General features: G+C 36.1%; 1 protein-coding gene across 3 annotated transcripts in view; it reads right to left on the bottom strand.

Annotated features, from left to right (window-relative positions):
• Window positions 1-19,645, bottom strand: part of LOC132142855 (complement C3-like) — a 200,469-nt gene that overhangs the window by 133,239 nt on the left and 47,585 nt on the right. For all 3 annotated transcript variants that reach the window (XM_059553035.1, XM_059553034.1, XM_059553037.1), the window contains exons 27-34: window positions 5,180-5,336; window positions 4,859-5,022; window positions 4,604-4,762; window positions 4,056-4,115; window positions 3,883-3,973; window positions 3,714-3,759; window positions 3,464-3,554; window positions 3,237-3,326 (exon numbers count right to left, since the gene is read on the bottom strand). In XM_059553035.1, the coding sequence (XP_059409018.1) occupies window positions 3,237-3,326; window positions 3,464-3,554; window positions 3,714-3,759; window positions 3,883-3,973; window positions 4,056-4,115; window positions 4,604-4,762; window positions 4,859-5,022; window positions 5,180-5,336 (858 nt within the window). The remainder of the gene's footprint in view (window positions 1-3,236; window positions 3,327-3,463; window positions 3,555-3,713; window positions 3,760-3,882; window positions 3,974-4,055; window positions 4,116-4,603; window positions 4,763-4,858; window positions 5,023-5,179; window positions 5,337-19,645) is intronic.

Here is a 19,645-nt window from a genome sequence, read left to right as displayed (position 1 = left end):
CATACAATACCTACTCAAACATCAAAAACAAAGCCGGCTGCAATGAATTTCTGTGCAAAACAGCTTTTACTACAAACACTTTCACACAAGAACATTGTTATCACACAAGAACATTTTGATAGAAAACAAAAAATATTTAAAGTAGATAAAATTAGAATAAATAAAATGGAAATATCTACATACTACATACTATTACTACTGTAAACTTTGCAAATAGGACATCAGCCCCTTCAAGTCAATGAACAATAACAAAGTGGGCTGCAATGAACATGCACAACTAATAACTAATATCATCACGCTATAAAGGGTTGGCCTGCGCTGGGTGCGCCCCTCCCCCTATAACTGTTCTGTCTCGCGGAGGAGCTCATTTGTGTGCATCTGTGTGAAACACGCATAGGAAAAAAGAACGACAGAAAGAACGGCTCCCCTCCAGCCGCGACTCGGCTCCCATCGTTCATGTTTATGAGCCGTTCAAAAGAATCGGTTCGTTCGCGAACGTCACAACTCTATTACTTTGTCATGTAAAACCAGCTAGTAATGGTTTTCTGCACAGCACTGATCGCACTGCTTTATAACAGCACATGTACTTCTACAGGGAAATACCTAACACAAGAAGCCAAAGGTCAAGAGCCCAACTGAAGCAAACACTGATCTCCATGATGGTGGCATCAGTTTAACCAATAAAACATCAGCATCTGATTTTCTGTAACACACAATAATGGCAGGTGTTCATCACTAATGCACAATCATCATTTAATTAGTCTCTTAATTATCTCATTGACTTTAACTCTTTGAGGACTTGGGATTTGACTTGAGACTAGTTTGTGACTTGAAAGGAATGACTTGGTTCCTCCTCTGGTGAAATCAGCTGCTGAGTTCATGGGTGGAACAAAAATATGGCAGGACTTTTACTTTCTGACCCCTGGACTTGACACCTCTGTTTATACTGTTTCTGGACCAAATCAACACTCTCAGGATGCATTAGATTTAGACTCATGTTATTTCAATGTAATTTCCAGACACTGTGTTTGTCCTAAAATCAAGAAAAAAAAAAAGAAAATAAAGAAAATAAAATGAATAAAATGATTAAAATGTAAAATAATCTTCATGAAATAATGAAATAACTGATGATTGAGCATGTGGTAAAATCAACTGCAAATCAAAGACATTAAATCTCTGAAGATCTCAGCAGAGGAGGATCAAACATCTCCACAAACATGAGAATCATTAGATTGATTTATTTCTGTCAGACATCTAGAGAAGCTCTTATTGAGAATTAACAGAGGTTTAGATGTTGATATTTGATTCATTTGAAGTCACCATTGTGGTGGAAAGTGTTTGGTTTAGTTGGGATCTTGGTCCTCATTCTTCTTGTGTAAGCTTGTCTCTGGCTGTTATAACTGTGTGTTTGTGAAACACTGTTGTTGTAGCAAAGAAAGAAAAATTTAAGAGAGCTCATGTGTTATCAGCTCTTTGTTAGTGATGATAAAGTCATCACATTACAAGTATCTGAGGTCATGAAATAAGTGTTGTTTTGTTTGTATATATCTCCTAAACCTTTTGACTCCACAGTACAGTCACCAAGAGCAAAATACATATTTTGAAGTTGGAAAAAATACATGCGTTTGAAATATTTTGAGCAAAAGCATCATGTACTCACACACAGACATCTAGATTTAGCATATGCATCACAACAATGGTGACAATCAAAACAAACAAAACCGCATCATAGCACAAACTCATCCTTATTTTCCAGACTTTTTAGTTTTAATTGTCACCATTGATGTGATGCATATCCACAATCTTGATGTCTGTGTGTGACTACATGATGTGTTTCTTAAAAATAAATACATTCTTTATTTCTACAAAGTGTCTGTCCATGAAAATAAATACAGAGTTGCAACAAAACATTAATAACTTATTGTGCTATAGTTTAATCACCATTAAAAGAAAGATGTTAACACTTGAGCTCACTGCTCTCTGCCACAATAAAATTGTTTTATAACACACAGTTACAACAGCCAGACACAAGCTAACACAAGAAGTATGAGGACCAAGATCCCAACTAAACCAAACACTGTCCACCACAATGGTGACTTCAAATGATGTTGATGTAAATGATGTAAATTGATCCTCCTCTGCTGAGAAACTTCAGAGATTTAATGTCTTTGATTTGCAGTTGATTTTACCACATGCTCAATTATCAGTTATTTCATTATTTCATGAAGATTATTTTACATTTTAATCATTTTATTCATTTTATTTTCTTTATTTTCTTTTTTTATTTTCTTGATTTTAGGACAAACACAGTGTCTGAAAATTACATTGAAATAACATGAGTCTAAATCTAATGCATCCTGAGAGTGTTGATTTGGTCCAGAAACAGTATAAATTATGCCTAAATGAACCTTAAATCATGTTGAAATATTTCCGCTGACCACTTTTAAACTAGTTTTTAACCTTGTAAGGAGGTTCTGTGAACGTCTAAATCAGACGTACAGAAGACGTCAAAAAAAGACGTCATAAAAACTTTCATTCTGGCTCCTCAGTGGACGTCTTTTCAACGTCTGCAAAGACATAAAAAGACGTCCACTGGACGTAACTTTGCACAGTGGGTAAGTTCACAAATAACCTAATAGAGTTGTTTTTGTGTTTGTCTAATTCTATTTTTTATTATAAGATGGGGAAACAATTGCATAAATGTGATGCACTGTTTAATTTGGTTTAGTATATAAGCATACATTAAACATGATTCAAATAAATGTTATTTAACTTTTTTTATTATCCTGATTTAGTTCTCTTAATTATTATGCAATTTATACAATAAACTTTATGTATTTTAAATAAATAAACTTTTTATTATTAATTAAGAATAATTACACTTTACATAAACTAATTACATAAACCTGAGGATTATGCATTTAAAATAAATAGGTTTTATTATCCTAATGAAAATAAATCGTATAAAGTTTATTTGTTAGATTTGTGTTAAAATTATGAAAAAAATATAAATGGGAATTTGTTATGTAATAAAATTACATAAATCTTAAATTTTGGGTGAAATATTTCTGTGAGTGTGGATGTGCAGTTATTGGATATTGGATACTTTGTCAGCCAATCAGAATGAAGAACTCAACAATATTTCATAGAAATATAAAACAATATCACGTTTCCTGATCAGAAGAAAACAAGATTGAATATGTTTACAAAATCATCAGACAACAGTTTGCTGATACCTTATCTAAGTAGAGGATGAGGGATCCTCGCTCTGAGAGCACTTTGTCCAACTCAAATTTCTGAATGTATCTCTCCTTTCCTCTGGACAACTGAGGACAAGAACGTAAGAAAACAAAAACTTCAATACATGACATGATCAAAATGCTTTATGTCCTGTCTGCAGATGAGTGTTAGACTCCTCTTCTAGATACAGAAACATCACTGCATCAGTTCAGAATCACAATACCTCTTCCAGATCTCGGTTCTCCACAGTAAATCCAGTCGGTATGCCAATGTCCAGAATAGTCATGGTGGCATCAGTTTTATCACTTTTGTAGCTGTGAAGATGGAGATCAAGAGCAGATTTTAATAATAGGTTTTGTAGTTTTGCTCCATCTTCTGTTTTCACACTCGAGCTTTTGATTTGGTTTTTGGAGCTGTTTGACCTCAGAATTATTATATTGTAGTAGGATTTTTTAGGATTTTTGTTCACATACATGAAATCCATAGTGAGCTTGTAACTTGCAATGGCTCCTTGTTTTGCTTAAAAAAAAATAAAAAAAAATTGGTAATTAAAATAAAAAAGCAGTTATGGTGTTATGGAGGTTTTATTTTAGCTCTGGATGTATGAAAAGTGCCACAGAAAGGGTAGGAATTCAATCTTACTTTCAATGTCTTTCTCCATTTTAACAGTCAGATCAAAGAAAGTACAGTCAGATTTCTTCTCAACAGGTCTGGCGTAGTACATCGTCAGAACCTGAAAACAGCCGATCGTCTCAGATTAGATGTTACACACTTTAATCTTGCAGTTGACTGTATAAAAGCTCATGAACACTCACTGAGAGAGTGGCTGTTCCAGTTCCTTTAGCAGTTACATTGACCTCCTGTTTTATGTCCACCTGTTGAGTGAATGCAGACATACTCAAGTCATCAGAATAATCAAATGAAACAGAGACACCTGAAGATTTAATTGATCAAACACTATTGACATAAAAAATATGAATGATGGAAAAAACTCCCATAATTCTTCATTTAATATCTAACGCATTCTCATCCCAAGGCGTCATATACTAACCCTCTTGACATTTCGTCAACATCCTACGCATATGGCACCCTCTAGCGTCAATATGAGACACAGATTATGGGTTAAGGTTAGGGTTAGGGTTAGGGTTAGGGTTAGACCGCTAGGAGGCGCCTTCTGGCCCATTTTTATCTGCTTCTAATATTGACGCTAGAGGGTGCCATGTGCGTAGGATGTTGACGAAATGTCAAAAGGGTCAGTACATGACGCCTTGGGATGAGAACGGTCTGTAATATCATACCACAAAAACTTTCAACTGACACGAGCAGCAAACAGTTTGAATCTAGTAGATGAGTTATTCCTCACCTTGTGTGACCATGTAAGATGTGCATTCTCTCTTTTGATCGTATATCTGACAGGTTTGCTTCTTCCTTCCACAGACAGCTCCACTTCCAGATTGAAGTTGTGTCGGTCCTTCACCTGCTTGCGATACTCTGCCACGGCCTGGAACACCATGATGGTCGCCTAGAAAAGACAGAAAAGCATTCAAATCCTGTCCTGCAGTGTCTGTCCTGCACTTGTTCTGCTGTCTATCAGTCAAATGATGAGGTGTTAGTGTACCTGTGTGGTGCCAGATCCTCCATAGTGAGACTGTTGTCTGTTCAGCCAGTGCACTGCTTCTCCTGCTTTATCAAAGTCTTTTGCCCTCACAAGCGCCAGCACAGCATAAGCCGTCGCCTCTAGTGAGTGATGATGCTGTCCAGGGACAGTCCAGGACCGACCGGCTGTTTTAAACACAACACAGCAATAGAAACAAGATTATCTCAAGCAGCTGTCATTACACCACAAAACGTCTGTAATTCTTCTATTATTTACACTTGGGTCAGAGTGAGCACTGTTACAAAGTGCATCTCTTTTTGATGCCTTATTGACTTGACTGACCTTCTTTTTGTGAGGAGTGTTTCATCAAAATGTCTTTATTGAGTTTGTTCTCATTGGCCATGGCATACGACGTCATCGCAACAGCGTAAGGATTGGTCAGTTGTGGAAGTCGACCTTCTAAGTAGGCAACAGCCTTCTTGATGCTTTCATGCAGACTCTGTAAAAGTGTGAAAATAAAATAAATAGATAATAAAAAATAATTTCTTAGATCTGCATCCTTCAACATTCAGCATAATCAGCTGTTAAAGTTCACTCAAAAATGAAAATCCTGTCATCATTATCTCACTCGTTCTAAAGCTGTACAAAATGAAAAAAGAAATTTTTAAGAAAGTTTTAGATCCACTGTAAGTATTTACTTGACCTGTCAGTGTCAACTGTCTGTCAATTCTGAGAATGTTACTTTCCTATTTAAGGAAAATAACTTTCTTACTGTACAATACTACTCAGAGCATGTAGCTAAAATCTGCATGATTAGGGACTTCAGTTATGAGCAAACAATGATCAACCTTAAGTGTGATACAAATAAGACTTTATTAACTACATTAACACTTAAACTAGTCTAACATATACACACATACAGTGGGCATAGGAAAAAGGGTTAAAGCTTCAGCAGTAAAGAGGAGAGAAATAAAGACATGAATCTATAAACATAACATGTATCTGTAAACATGAATCTGTACAATTTGATATTCAGCTGGTCTACAGCCTGAAGGAAACATCAGTTTCTTTGTTCAAACACACCTTTGTAAAAGGTGCATATGATACTTAATGTATCAATTACAGTGATAAGACTAAGTGTGATACTTGCACATCTCGCCTGTTTGATAAACAGTCCTGATGCACTTTGGGGCTCCATTTGGTCTCTGCTGAAGTGAGTAGATGAGACCAGTTTGAATCAGAGGATCTTGATGAATGAAAGTCAAGGCCGGTTGCCTGGCTCAAGCTTAGGGTGGGTTTTAAGGCTCTTAACTCAGCATCTTCTCCTGGAATTCCTAAATCTAAAAGAACCGCCCTGATCTGGTGATCAGTGATCTATATAGGGGGATGATGTCACACCCTAAGGATTCGATTGAGCCAATGAGGTATCGTACCTTTTGGAGGGAAGTTTTACAATCTTTTGTCCTCAGGCACATGTTTCACATTTCACATGTTGATAAAGAAACTATTAAAGATTTTGGTAAGACAAATTTCTTCCACTGGTAACCAACATATAATATAAATGAACATTTAGGCCATTCAAAATGCAGCCGAAAGTTACCGAACATGGCATACCTGTGACCTCTGTTAACAATAGTATGCAATTCTAAAATGTTAATTTAAAAGAGTTTGTATCAAAACATAAGTGAAATGGGGAAATTGGGTACATGTTCCTACATTTCTCAAGTTCATATCTAGAAGGAGATATAATTAGGATGGACTGTATAGTACAAGGGTGCATTTGTCTGTTTTAAAGTGAATTTAGAGTGAAAACTCTACATTCCTTTGAGTTGTAAAATGCCTTTTTTGAGGTCATAGTTGCAGTTTGGGTGAAGGGTCCATAGACCCTTTGGTTAGATGAGGGCACGTTAGATATTATTAGTTAAATATAACAAATAGTTGTGTGTCTGATTGGTCCAAATGCTACAGATGTAATCTGTAATGTTAATGGTCTTTTTAGGAACGATAAGCGTTATATTGTAGTCATATAAATATAGGCAACTTATTTGGCACTGTCTAGGCATTACAAGGCTAACGGATGCATTCTCGTTCAAACTCATTCATCAGAACTCGATAAGGACTGCCCGAAGGCTCAAGGTGAGCATAAAAGAATCTCGGGATTGTTTGCGGAACAGTTGACCGCTGTATGAGAAAGTTTTAAGCGCACACATCTGAATCGCACGCAAACAGACAGCCAGCTCTCTTCCGCTTTATTTGTGCATGGATGAATAAATACAGACAAAATTACATAAAAATGCGCGTTTGGCGAATATCCTAGTAAAAACAGTCAGTTAGTCATATGTCTTAACATAAACAGTTGAGAAAGAAAAGGCATCTGTAGACCAAAAATTTATTATTTTAATATTATTTATATGTATTTGTGAAGTTTTACTGCATGAGTTAAAGTCTGCATGAACATGTTAGGATCATTTGACAGTTAAGGGAGAAGAGCTAATTTTGACCATACCAGAATGTGTACATGCAGGAGTGTGTTCATGTAATGTGTTCCACTGATGCCTAGGGTGGTTTGTTCTTTCCATCAATGTATGTATCTATAAATATATCAACTGATGTAAGCATGAAGTATACATTCTATTTTAAACAAACCAACATGTTTCTGTACCTTGTAAGGAATTTGGTCAGTGGTATATAAGGTATGGTCACTGTTAAAGCCTCAGAGAAACGAGTATACAGCTGGCAAAGACAACAAGTTTCTCTCCTATGTCTGATACATATGACAATAAAGATGTTTGACAAGGCAACTGGTATGCGGCCCTGTGATTGAAATGTAAAGGGGACAAGGACTAATTTTAGATCAACAACTCGTTCGTTCTTAAAGTGAAAGCAAACTAATAATAAATCTAATACTGTCAAAGAAAAATACAAAAGTGCTAACTGTTCCGGACTAAATAACCTTTGTAACATCTATATTTAATTTACAGTGAAGACTATGCATTTATTTTACATTTGTCACATTTCTGTACCGTACCATGACATTTATTTTAAACTGAGCTGAAAAACCTGAAAAGCACTGTTATTGAACTTGTGCAAATGTTGTGTTGTATTGCTATTGCTTGTAATGTGGTTATCTGTAACCCACAGCCCACAGTAGCAGACAGAATTGTTTTTCAATTGTTTATTTATACAATGTTAAAATTTCAGATAAATGTTCATGTTATATATTTTGGTTGCATTCGTGAGCAAATAAAAATGTAGATGGTTGTTTAACCCTCCGAGGCAGGGGCGTAGCAAGCTTTTCAAAAGTGTGGGGGATGGATTTGGTTTGTTTATAAACAATAAAAAAACGATGAATACAATGACAGAGGTGTACAAAATGCAGGGCTTAAAGTTCTCCGGCACCGTGACGGATTTCCGGCTTGCAGCGTTTGGCTGGGAAAACAATAATCCTACATTTAAAAAAAAAAATTCAGAAAAGGGGAGAGAAAAAAATGCCCACACAGAGCTTTTTCTCTGGTGGTATATATAAACAATTTACTGTTTTTAAACATTAAAATAATTTAAACACTTTTCTTTCATAATTCTTCAACAGGTACGCAAAAAATGTCATAATTTCTCACTTTTTACTCCTCAACAGGTAACGTTACAATGAAACACAACCGGTAAGTATCCACAAACGTATTCAGCTAATCAACAAACAATGCTCAAAATATCAAAATCAGTTGCACTGGCAATGAACCCATAAATACACTGCTTAACAATGGCAGTTTGTCCCCCCTCCTTGGCAATTCCCTGCCTTCTTCATCACAGTTATGTTATACATTGCATGCCACATAACGTTACATAACCGAATTTAGCTAGCTGCCGAACAATATCCCAATAATAGCAATTAGCATTAGTCTAAAAAACGAAATATAATACCGAAAACACTCGACATGTCAACAAAATGATAACAGAACATCTTCCCAAACTCTTCCCGCCTAAGTTCCCGCCTCCTCAGCACGAGCTGACCAATAACACCCCAAGAGAGGCGGGACTTAAGGCAGAACAGCCAATCATCAGCCGGTCACACTCAAAGCCGGTGTCATGTTTGGGAGGGAGGGGGAGAGGAGGCAGCCACAGCGAGCGCAGACACAGAGCGGTCAGAGAAACGGAGCGGCGACTGTAGTAATGCGCTTGTGCAAAACTGCGGAAAATCTGCAGAAAACGTGCGGGTGTTGAACCCTCTCACCGGGAAAAGTGTGGGTGTTAAAACACCCACATCCCCCACGGGTGCGACGCCCCTGCTCCGAGGTATAAGGGTATTTTTGGGGCCTGGAGAAGTTTTGTTATGCCCTTACATTTGTGCTTTTTTCAGTTGCTTATAAACATCTAAATGGCTAAAGTCTAATATTACTGTAATCAGCACAAACTGGGCTATAATAATATGTGAGCAGCATGTATGTACATGATTGTTTGAGAAAACAATTTTAGAAAAATTTGAGAAAACAATGTTTATGCATGGTTAGTGAAAAACTAAAAATGTTAAATCACTTGAATAAGGCCATAAAACACATACAGAACACTGGTTCCCGAGACTTTTGAGAACTGGATCTTGTAGCATATAATTTTTCTTTCTAAATTATGTTTACTCACTCACAGAAAACAATACATTGATAAAAATTTTCGAAGACACTTTTTGTGTAGAAAGGGTTTATGCGAGAGGGCGTGAATTATTGTGCATTATGTTGTGATTTACACCAGAGAAGACAAAGGCCTGCATAATAAGCTGCATAATGAGCCTTTCAGTCGGGTTTGTGTCTGAGAGGGAAGAGTTACAAGAAATAATGTGAGGACAAAATAAATGTATATATGTTTATGTTTATAGTGTATTTAGAATATATTTAAGTATCCCACAATATAATTTAATATTCACTTGCAAGTGCAGTTAAACAGTTTATTAGGAACAATAAAAGCTTACTTTCAAAGCTGAATTTTTAGCATCATTGCTCCAGTCACACTGATTTTCTACAAAAAATAAATAAATTTTATTAAAAATATTTATTATTTATTTATTTATTATTCTTTTTTTTCATGTGGAAAAGACCTGAGAATTTTTTTTCAGTTTTTTTTTCAATAAAATTGAAAGAACAGCATTGTATGTTACTTTTGTTAGAGTTACATTTATTTGTTACATTTATATTATTTACATCAAGCTTTTGAATGGTATAGTATTGTATATTGTTATTGAAACTTCATAATGTTTCATAATGTTCACACTAATGTTATACATTTAGTCAGGAATTATAGTTTGGAAAAATTCTAACTAGTAAAATGTTTACACATTATGTGAAACCTAATACAAGTATAGAAATAAATAAATAGAGACTTAATCATGTTCATGATCTCTGCTGAATAAAGTGCTTCATTCTTTTTTTCTGAGGAAATCTCAAATCCTGAGGTAATCCTCATCACATCTTTTTGGGGTGAATTATGTCTTATTCCTCTCATCGCGAAGCAAAGAGTAAAAAAAAAACTAAAAAAAAACTTGAAGAACAGTCTCACTGCTTTGTTTTCTGTTGTATGGGTGTTTACAAGCTGCGAGCTTCACGTGAAACATTCTAATCTCAATATCGTGTCAGCACGTGGGCGTGGTCGCATTAGAGATAATGAGACGTAAAAGACTGGACATTGCATTGTTTTCATATGGATTACTTTATCACAGAATATTTGTTTTCAGTAGCACTTGTTTAATTTAAGAGTAGACATGTCAAGCTTTCTATAGATGTCTCTCTCATGTCTCTTCGTTGAGTATTCACTGAGATACAGTTCTTTTTAATGACGCATTTCTAAATGAAGATCAGTGCAGACAAAGGCTGCAGACAGCACACCTTGTTTGTTATCTTTATTTTATAAATGCACAAGTTTTGTCTGTATAGAAATAAAAGTAGACCCTGTACAGATTCGACTGATGTATTGCTCTTATCTGTACACCCTTGTTAAAAAGAAGTGTGCTTAATTGTATTAAAAGTGTACTTGTTGTGTACTTCCAATCTTAAAAGTGTACTTTTTTAAAAGCGCAATTGCAGATAATATCATATATTTTAAATTAAAGTCCACTTAAGTGTACTTAAAGAGATTACACTTAAAACACGTAAAAAATATCAGAACAAAATATTTTTTGTTCACTGAACACTATTATCTATAAGCATACACAATTTTAAAGTGAAAAGGGACATGACATTCAGCCAAGTATGGTGACTTATACTCAGAATTCAAGCTCTACATTTAACCCATCCAACACACACACGGAGAAGTGCTCATCATTTATGCTGCTGCGCCCGGGGAGCTGTTGGGGGATCAGTGCCTTGCTCAAGGGCACCTCAGTCATGGTATTGCCGGCCCGAGTTTCAAACCCACAACCCTAGGGTTAGGAATCAAACTCTCTAACCACTAGACCACAACTTTATATTATTCAAGTAGTCTAAATAAATGAAAGACAATAACACGGGTCAAGTAACTATTTTTATTATTGAAAGTTTGTGTCCAAAGCAAAAGGACATACCAAGTCTTGTATATTAACTTCTTTATTTACACTGAACTCAACACATGGTACATAATGCATGTTAAATAAATCCAGTGTTAATTATACCTTCATACATTAGAAGTCTTGTGGCATGAAGTCACATGTATTTAACATTTTTGTTTGTTTTTAAAGGAACTATTACGTGAAAATTACTATATTGCGTATTTTAACATCAACCTAATCCACTGGGCAAAGTAACGTCCAGTGGACGTCTTTTTATGTCTTTGCACACTTTAAAAAGACGTCCACTGAGAAGACAGAATGTTTTTATGACATCTTTAAAAAAAAAAATTATGTCTTCTGTACGTCCGATATAGACGATCACAGATCCTCTTTACAAATTTCTGTTACTTTATTTCTGTCAGACATCTAGAGAAGCTCTTATTGAGAATTAACAGAGGTTTAAATGTTGATACTTGTTTAATTTGAAGTCCCCATTGTGGTGGAAAGTGTTTGGTTTAGTTGAGATCTTGGTCCAGTTACTTCTTGTGTCTTGCTGTTGAAACTGTGTGTTATAAAGCACTCTTATTGTGGCAGAGAGAGTTGAAAATAAGATGTTAATGTATTGTTGTGACTATGGATTTATTTTTATGGATAGAAAACTTGTAGAAAAAATTATGCACTTTTAGAAAACTGATCATGTCGTCACAAACAGACATCAAGATTTTGGATCATTGACAACTTCAATCTTTTCTGGGGCCATAGACAATTGTTTAAACCGGATGGCCTCCACCAAAACAAACTTGGTGCTAGAGTGTTTAAGGACAATTTCTACTTTTCCCTCCGTCATCCTTCAGCACCCACTGTGCAAAGTTACGTCCAGTGGACGTCTTTTTATGTCTTTGCTGACGTTGAAAAGACGTCCACTGAGGAGCCAGAATGAAAGTTTTTATGACGTCTTTTTTGACGTTTTCTGTACGTCTGATTTAGACGTTCACAGAACCTCCTTACAAGGTTAAAAACTAGTTAACAAGTGGTCAGCTGAAATATTTTCAACATCATTTAAGGTTCATTTAGACATAATTTATACTGTTTCTGGACCAAATCAACACTCTCAGGATGCATTCGATTTAGATGTTATTTCAATGTAACACAATGTAACACACAATGACACTGTGTTTGTCCTAAAATCAAGAAAATAAAATAATCTTCATGAAATAATGAAATAACTGATGATTGAGCATGTGGTAAAATCAACTGCAAATCAAAGACATTAAATCTCTGAAGTTTCTCAGCAGGGGAGGATCAATTTACATCATTTACATCAACATCATTTGAAGTCACCATTGTGGTGGACAGTGTTTGGTTTAGTTGGGATCTTGGTCCTCATACTTCTTGTGTTAGCTTGTCTTTGGCTGTTGTAACTGTGTGTTATAAAACACTCTTAAGCATTAAGATCAAGCGTTATCATCTTGCTTTTAATGGTGATTAAACTATAGCACAATACGTTATTAATGTTTTGTTGCAACTCTGTATTTATTTTCATGGACAGACACCTTGTAGAAAAAAAGGAAAGTACTTATTTTAAAAAAAAACACACCATGTAGTCACACACAGACATCAAGATTGTGGATATGCATCACATCAATGGTGACAATTAAAACTAAAAGGTCTGGAAAATAAGGATGAGTTTGTGCTATGAAGCGGTTTTGTTTGTTTTGATTGTCACCATTGTTGTGATGCATATGCTAAATCTAGATGTCTGTGTGTGAGTACATGATGCTTTTGCTCAAAATATTTCAAACGCGTGCATTTTGTCTAACTTCTAAATAAGTATTTTGCTCTTGGTGAATGTACTGTGGAGTCAAACGGTTTAGGAGATATATACAAACAAAACAACACTTATTTCATGACCTCAGATACTTGTAATGTGATGACTTTATCATCATCAACAAAGAGCTGATAACCCCTGTGCTCCCTTAAATTTGTCTTTCTTTGCTACAACAACAGTGTTTCACAAACACACAGTTATAACAGCCAAAGACAAACTAACACAAGAAGAATGAGGACCAAGATCCCAACTAAACCAAACACTGTCCACCACAATGGTGACTTCAAATGAATCAAATATCAAAATTTAAACCTCTGTTAATTCTCAATAAGAGCTTCTCTAGATGTCTGACAGAAATAAAGTCAATCTAATGAGTGAAGCTGGTGAAGCTGTTTGTGGAGATGTTTGATCCTCCTCTGCTGAGATCTTCAGAGATTTAATGTCTTTGTTTTGCAGTTGATTTTACCACATGCTCAATCGTCAGTTATTTCATTATTTCATGAAGATTATTTTATTTTCTTGATTTTAGGACAAACACAGTGTCTGGAAATTACATTGAAATTACATGACTCTAAATCTAATGCATCCTGAGAGTGTTGATTTGGTCCAGAAACAGTATAAATTATGTCTAAATGAACCTTAAATGATGTTGAAAATATTTCTACTGACCACTTTTGAACTAGTTTTTAACCTTGTAAGTAGGTTCTGTGAACGTCTAAATCGGATGTACAGAAGACGTCAAAAAAAGATGTCATAAAAACTTTCATTCTGGCTCCTCAGTGGACATCTTTTCAACGTCTGCAAAGACATAAAAAGACGTCAACTGGACATAACTTTGCCCAGTGGGCAGAGTGTGTCAATCCATTCAGCACACACACACACACCGGGTCCGAGTCATCATGTGGTTGACATATCCCACAAGGACACTGATAACACCATGCAGCCAAAACATGCACTGCTGATAGACACTATCCTGGCTGAACCCTGCCCACAGAGCTCCTCACTGTGATGTATCAAAACAGCTACAAGATTCAGCACCCAGGGATGACTTTCTGGAAAACAGCCAGGGAAGCCGGTACAACATATCACAGCCACCGGAAACACCAGAGACACAGCCCATCTCACCAGACACATTATCCCTTTCTCCAGCATCTCCACTTCTGTGCTTTTTACAGAAAATGGAGGAATTGGTGTATGCTGGGACTAAACTCTCTCACTCATTTGCTGGAAGCCCGCAGGTATCAACAAAAAAAACGGCGGGCCCCAAAGCCAGCAAAGCCTGTGGTCCCTGCTCCTGCGAGAGCTCTTCGACCACTGCCTCAACGCCAGGGCGCAAACCCTCTTTCTGCTGAAGGTGAACCAAAAACAACTGATAGCAGCTCTCAGTGATATGTGTTGGGTCCCCGCTATAATAACAGCAACCAGGGCTTGAAAACGAAAAAAAAAATTCAATCGGTTCACTCCGAGCAGAATCGATATTTTAACGGTTTTGTTCTGCGTTCCTCTGATATTATTACCGTTCCTAAACCGGTTCGGGAGGAAAAATTACCGGTTAATAACGTTATTTTTTTTAAAACAATATTATTTGCCTATAATTTGCCTAATAATAATAATTTAATAATAATAATAAAGTATAGCCTTTCCTTACTCAAAAAAAGGAAAAAATACAGATCTAACGCTTACAGTTTACAGCTTGCACCAGATTTTGTCCAAATGTAAGCTAGGCCTACTTAAAAAAAAAAAAAAAACTATCAACACTTTAAAAGTATTTTTAAGATATTTAATGCATTGCATTGTAAAAAAAAACATTTGTATAAGATTGCGTTTTGAGAGTAAAAAAAAACGTAAGTCGCGGCTCACAATCGCATTTTATTAGCCATTACTTTCCGAAATAATGAACGCTAAAATGCCTGTAGTCTAAAGCAAAATGTTTAAAAACATTATAAAAACAGTTATTAGTTTCTCTTCAAATCAAACCCTCTAAAGTTTAGGCTATAAAAACCTCAATCCAAAAACAAATTAATGTAAGCTGAAGCTGAAGCCTACCTCTCTCATTCAGCACGAATCCAAATGTTTCCATGTTCCTGACGTATCTGGATGCTAAAATGTTATTTAATATAAAGAATATAGAATAATAGTAAATGTATAATAAGTAACGCTGTATATGCGTCCGACAGTCGGGCTCCAAATTTCATTCAATAATTATTTTGAGGTTAATAGCAAATGAAAACTGTTCAGCTTCTGCGAAATTTGTGAAGCTCCGCTAGGCTATTTTAGTTCCCCTCACTCCACAACAAAATAATTTAAATGAACAGTATTTAGAAAAGAACAAGAATTACAAATACAGAGGTGGGTAATCCAGGGGCCAAAGAGTAAAAGTCCTGCCATATTTTTGTTCCACCCATAAAGTCAGCAGCTTATTTCACCAGATGAGGAACCAATTAGTCTTGAGTCAAATCCGAAGTCATCAAAGAGTTAAAGTTAATGAGATAATTAGGTAACTAATTAAATGATGATTGTGCATTAATGAATAACACTTGCTGTTATTGAGAACTACAGAGGATCAGATGTTGATGTTATATTGGTTAAAATGATGCCACCATCATGGAGATCAGTGTTTGGTTTAGTTATGCTCTTGATCCTTGACTTGTTGTGTCAGATCTCTCTCTGTAGTTCCTCATGTATATATGAAGAATGTATAGTCATAATGAGTTGGTTTGCTTATATCTCAAATAGTTTTTTTCTCTTTTTCCACATGTTTAGGTTTTGAATAATACCATCTTTTTAGATACACACATAGATATCAACAACCAGCTTATGAATCTCTACAATGGTGACAATCAACAAAATGCTACATGTTGCAATACATTAAAGACTCCCCTAAAGCACTGCAGTATGAATAAGTATTTTCACCACTGTTGAGGATCATATGATAAATGGCCATGGCTAAATGCCTAATCCCAAACTGTGTTTTTATTTTTCCTTATTATTGAAGAATTATGGTGGCATTTACGTAATGAGATTTCTCTCTTTTTTGGTGAAAATAACATAGTTAAGAATGGTGACCCAAATTCAGAATTCGTACTCTGTCTTTCACCCATCCAAAGTGCATACACACAGAGCAGTGAACAGACAGCAGTCCTCTCTAACCACTAATTAGTTTATTTAAAAGTATAATCAAGAAATTTAAATCAAGATCACACAGGTATCAAAAGCATAAGTTACCTGCTAGATCAAAATTTGCATCAACATTGCACAAATGTATACTTCAAAACAATAATACCTTTGCTTTGAAGCAAAGAGCTCAACTGAAGTAAATACTTACCACAATTATGGTGGCACAGTTTTTTTTCTTCCAGTTGTTTTCATCCAAGGCTATGGTTAAAGTCAGTTGTAGTGCTTGTGTTTCTCTTTTCTTCAGTGATGTTGATTGTTTACAGCAGGTGTTCATCACTAATGCACAATCTTCATTTAATTAGTCACTTCATTATCTCATTAACTTTAACTCTTTGAGGACTTGGGATTTGACTTAAGACTAGTTTGTGACTTGGAAGGAATGACTTGTTTCCTCCTCTGATGAAATCGGCTGCTGAGTTCGTGGGTAGAACAAAAATATGGCAGGACTTTTACTCTTTGGCCCCTGGATTACCCACCTCTGTACAAATATAAGAAGCTATAGCAATATTAACGACAAACCAAAACTAATTAATTTAGACTAAAATGAAACTGAAACCAACGTTGGGTTTCTCATTCGACACAAAATCAAAGTTTCTCTCTCTCTCTCTCTTTCTAGGCTATATACAGGTCCTTCTCAAAAAATTAGCATATTGTGATAAAGTTCATTATTTTCCATAATGTAATGATAAAAATTAAACTTTCATATATTTTAGATTCACACCAACTGAAATATTTCAGGTCTTTTATTGTTTTAATACTGATGATTTTGGCATACAGCTCATGAAAACCCAAAATTCCTATCTCAAAAAATTAGCATATCATGAAAAGGTTCTCTAAACGAGCTATTAACCTAATCATCTGAATCAACTAATTAACTCTAAACACCTGCAAAAGATTCCTGAGGCTTTTAAAAACTCCCAGCCTGGATCATTACTCAAAACCGCAATCATGGGTAAGACTGCCGACCTAACTGCTGTCCAGAAGGCCATCATTGACACCCTCAAGCGAGAGGGTAAGACACAGAAAGAAATTTCTGAACGAATAGGCTGTTCCCAGAGTGCTGTATCAAGGCACCTCAGTGGGAAGTCTGTGGGAAGGAAAAAGTGTGGCAAAAAACGCTGCACAACGAGAAGAGGTGACCGGACCCTGAGGAAGATTGTGGAGAAGGACCGATTCCAGACCTTGGGGGACCTGCGGAAGCAGTGGACTGAGTCTGGAGTAGAAACATCCAGAGCCACCGTGCACAGGCGTGTGCAGGAAATGGGCTAAAGGTGCCGCATTCCCCAGGTCAAGCCACTTTGGGCTACAGAGAAGCAGCACTGGACTGTTGTTCAGTGGTCCAAAGTACTTTTTTCGGATGAAAGCAAATTTTGCATGTCATTCGGAAATCAAGGTGCCAGAGTCTGGAGGAAGACTGGGGAGAAGGAAATGCCAAAATGCATTAAGTCCAGTGTCAAGTACCCACAGTCAGTGATGGTCTGGGGTGCCATGTCAGCTGCTGGTGTTGGTCCACTGTGTTTTATCAAGGGCAGGGTCAATGCAGCTAGTTATCAGGAGATTTTGGAGCACTTCATGCTTCCATCTGCTGAAAAGCTTTATGGAGATGAAGATTTCGTTTTTTAGCATGACCTGGCACCTGCTCACTGGTAAATGGTTTACTGACCATTATTTGAAGGTTTACTTTTCTTTTATTGGTCGGATGAAATATGCTAATTCTTTGAGATAGGAATTTTGGGTTTTCATGAGCTGTATGCCAAAATCATCAGTATTAAAACAATAAAAGACCTGAAATATTTCAGTTGGTGTGCAATGAATCTAAAATATATGAAAGTTTAAGTTTTATCATTACATTGTGGAAAATAATGAACTTTATCACAATATGCTAATTTTTTGAGAAGGACCTGTATGTATGTATGTATATATATATATATATATATATATATATATATATATATATATATATATATATATATATATATATTAACCATGCAGGAAAACATTTTTCAATATTTTGATAATTTACTGAACATAAATAAATGACTTTTTAAACCGTTTAACTGATTATTAATTAGTCAAAATCAGCTGATCTGAGTTTGCTGCACTCAGAAACCGGTGACTCAGCAGCGCTTGTACGAGCTTTTGTCATCGTTAAATCTTTCTCAGATGCGTTAACCAATTTCGACATATGGAAACGTCTATCTGTGCATGATGATGTCCAGTTACTCTGGCGAGTGGAACTTCTCAAAGTTGGGAATAATCAAAGGAGAGCTGCGGTCCTCGGTTGGGCAGGAAAAGGCTAAGCATGCTGGTGATTGAGTGTAGAGACCGCGCGGGATGGATTTTTCTGTCCCGCTCCCGCAAAAATATGTTATTTTCTCCCACTACCACCTGCAAAATCCTCCGGGTAAAGTATACGTTTTTGTTTTAGTTTTTTTTTTTTAAATGCATTGCATATTCTGCCTGCTACTCTGTTATTTTCAAAATCAAAAATTTCAATCAAATATTGTCCCGCGACGCACTCGGTTGGGCTGGGTCTCTCGCGGGAATGCAGGTCTCTACTTGAGTGTAGTATGCACATGCAAAAAATAGGCCCTTTTTGCGCTGCGTCATCAGGCCCACTTTGGTCTTAATCCGGCCCTGAAGGCGGTGCATTGCCATTGAGACTTGACTGAGTTCACAGCTGAGCGGACATTTCACTCGCTGGCTTCAGAGTCAAATTTGCGTATGCTGTACTGCTCTGATTGGTTGACAGCAAATTTCAAATATTAAACGGAACGATAAAATAACGTTATTAACCGGTTAATGTCCATTTCAAATTTTCGATTCTGTTCGGAACTAAAAAATATCATTTCGTTTCTGTTTCTGGTTCTGTTCCTGTCAAAATATCGTTCGTTTCCGGTTTTCGTTTTCGTTCCTTGAACCGGTTCAGAGCCCTGACAGCAACATTCACAAATGCCTACAGAACAAGCGGGAACCCAGTGTGCCTGTAGCTTTCTCTATTTCAGTTTTATCACGTAATAGAAAGTCTAAGGCCATCTCAAGCCGAAGGGCAAACTCATCTAATCTGCGGCCTATTCAGTGTTGGGGAAATTACTCAAAAAATTTAATTAGTTACTAGTTACTAGTTACTTCTGTAAATTGTAATGATATTTTTTTTACTAGTTACTGCATTTGAAAAGTAACTTCACTACTTATTACTTTACTTTTCTTAGGGCCCTATAAAAATCTGTTTTATTTTTTCTTTTTAATGGATAAATTTAATTGTATTCATCAAAAGCATGTCTAATTAATTTAAATC

This window comes from Carassius carassius, chromosome 6 (genome assembly GCF_963082965.1).
Source record: "Carassius carassius chromosome 6, fCarCar2.1, whole genome shotgun sequence".
Taxonomy (NCBI): domain Eukaryota; kingdom Metazoa; phylum Chordata; class Actinopteri; order Cypriniformes; family Cyprinidae; genus Carassius; species Carassius carassius.
The sequence above is the reverse complement of the archived record's forward strand: the minus strand, read 5'-3'. Positions and strand labels throughout refer to the sequence as shown.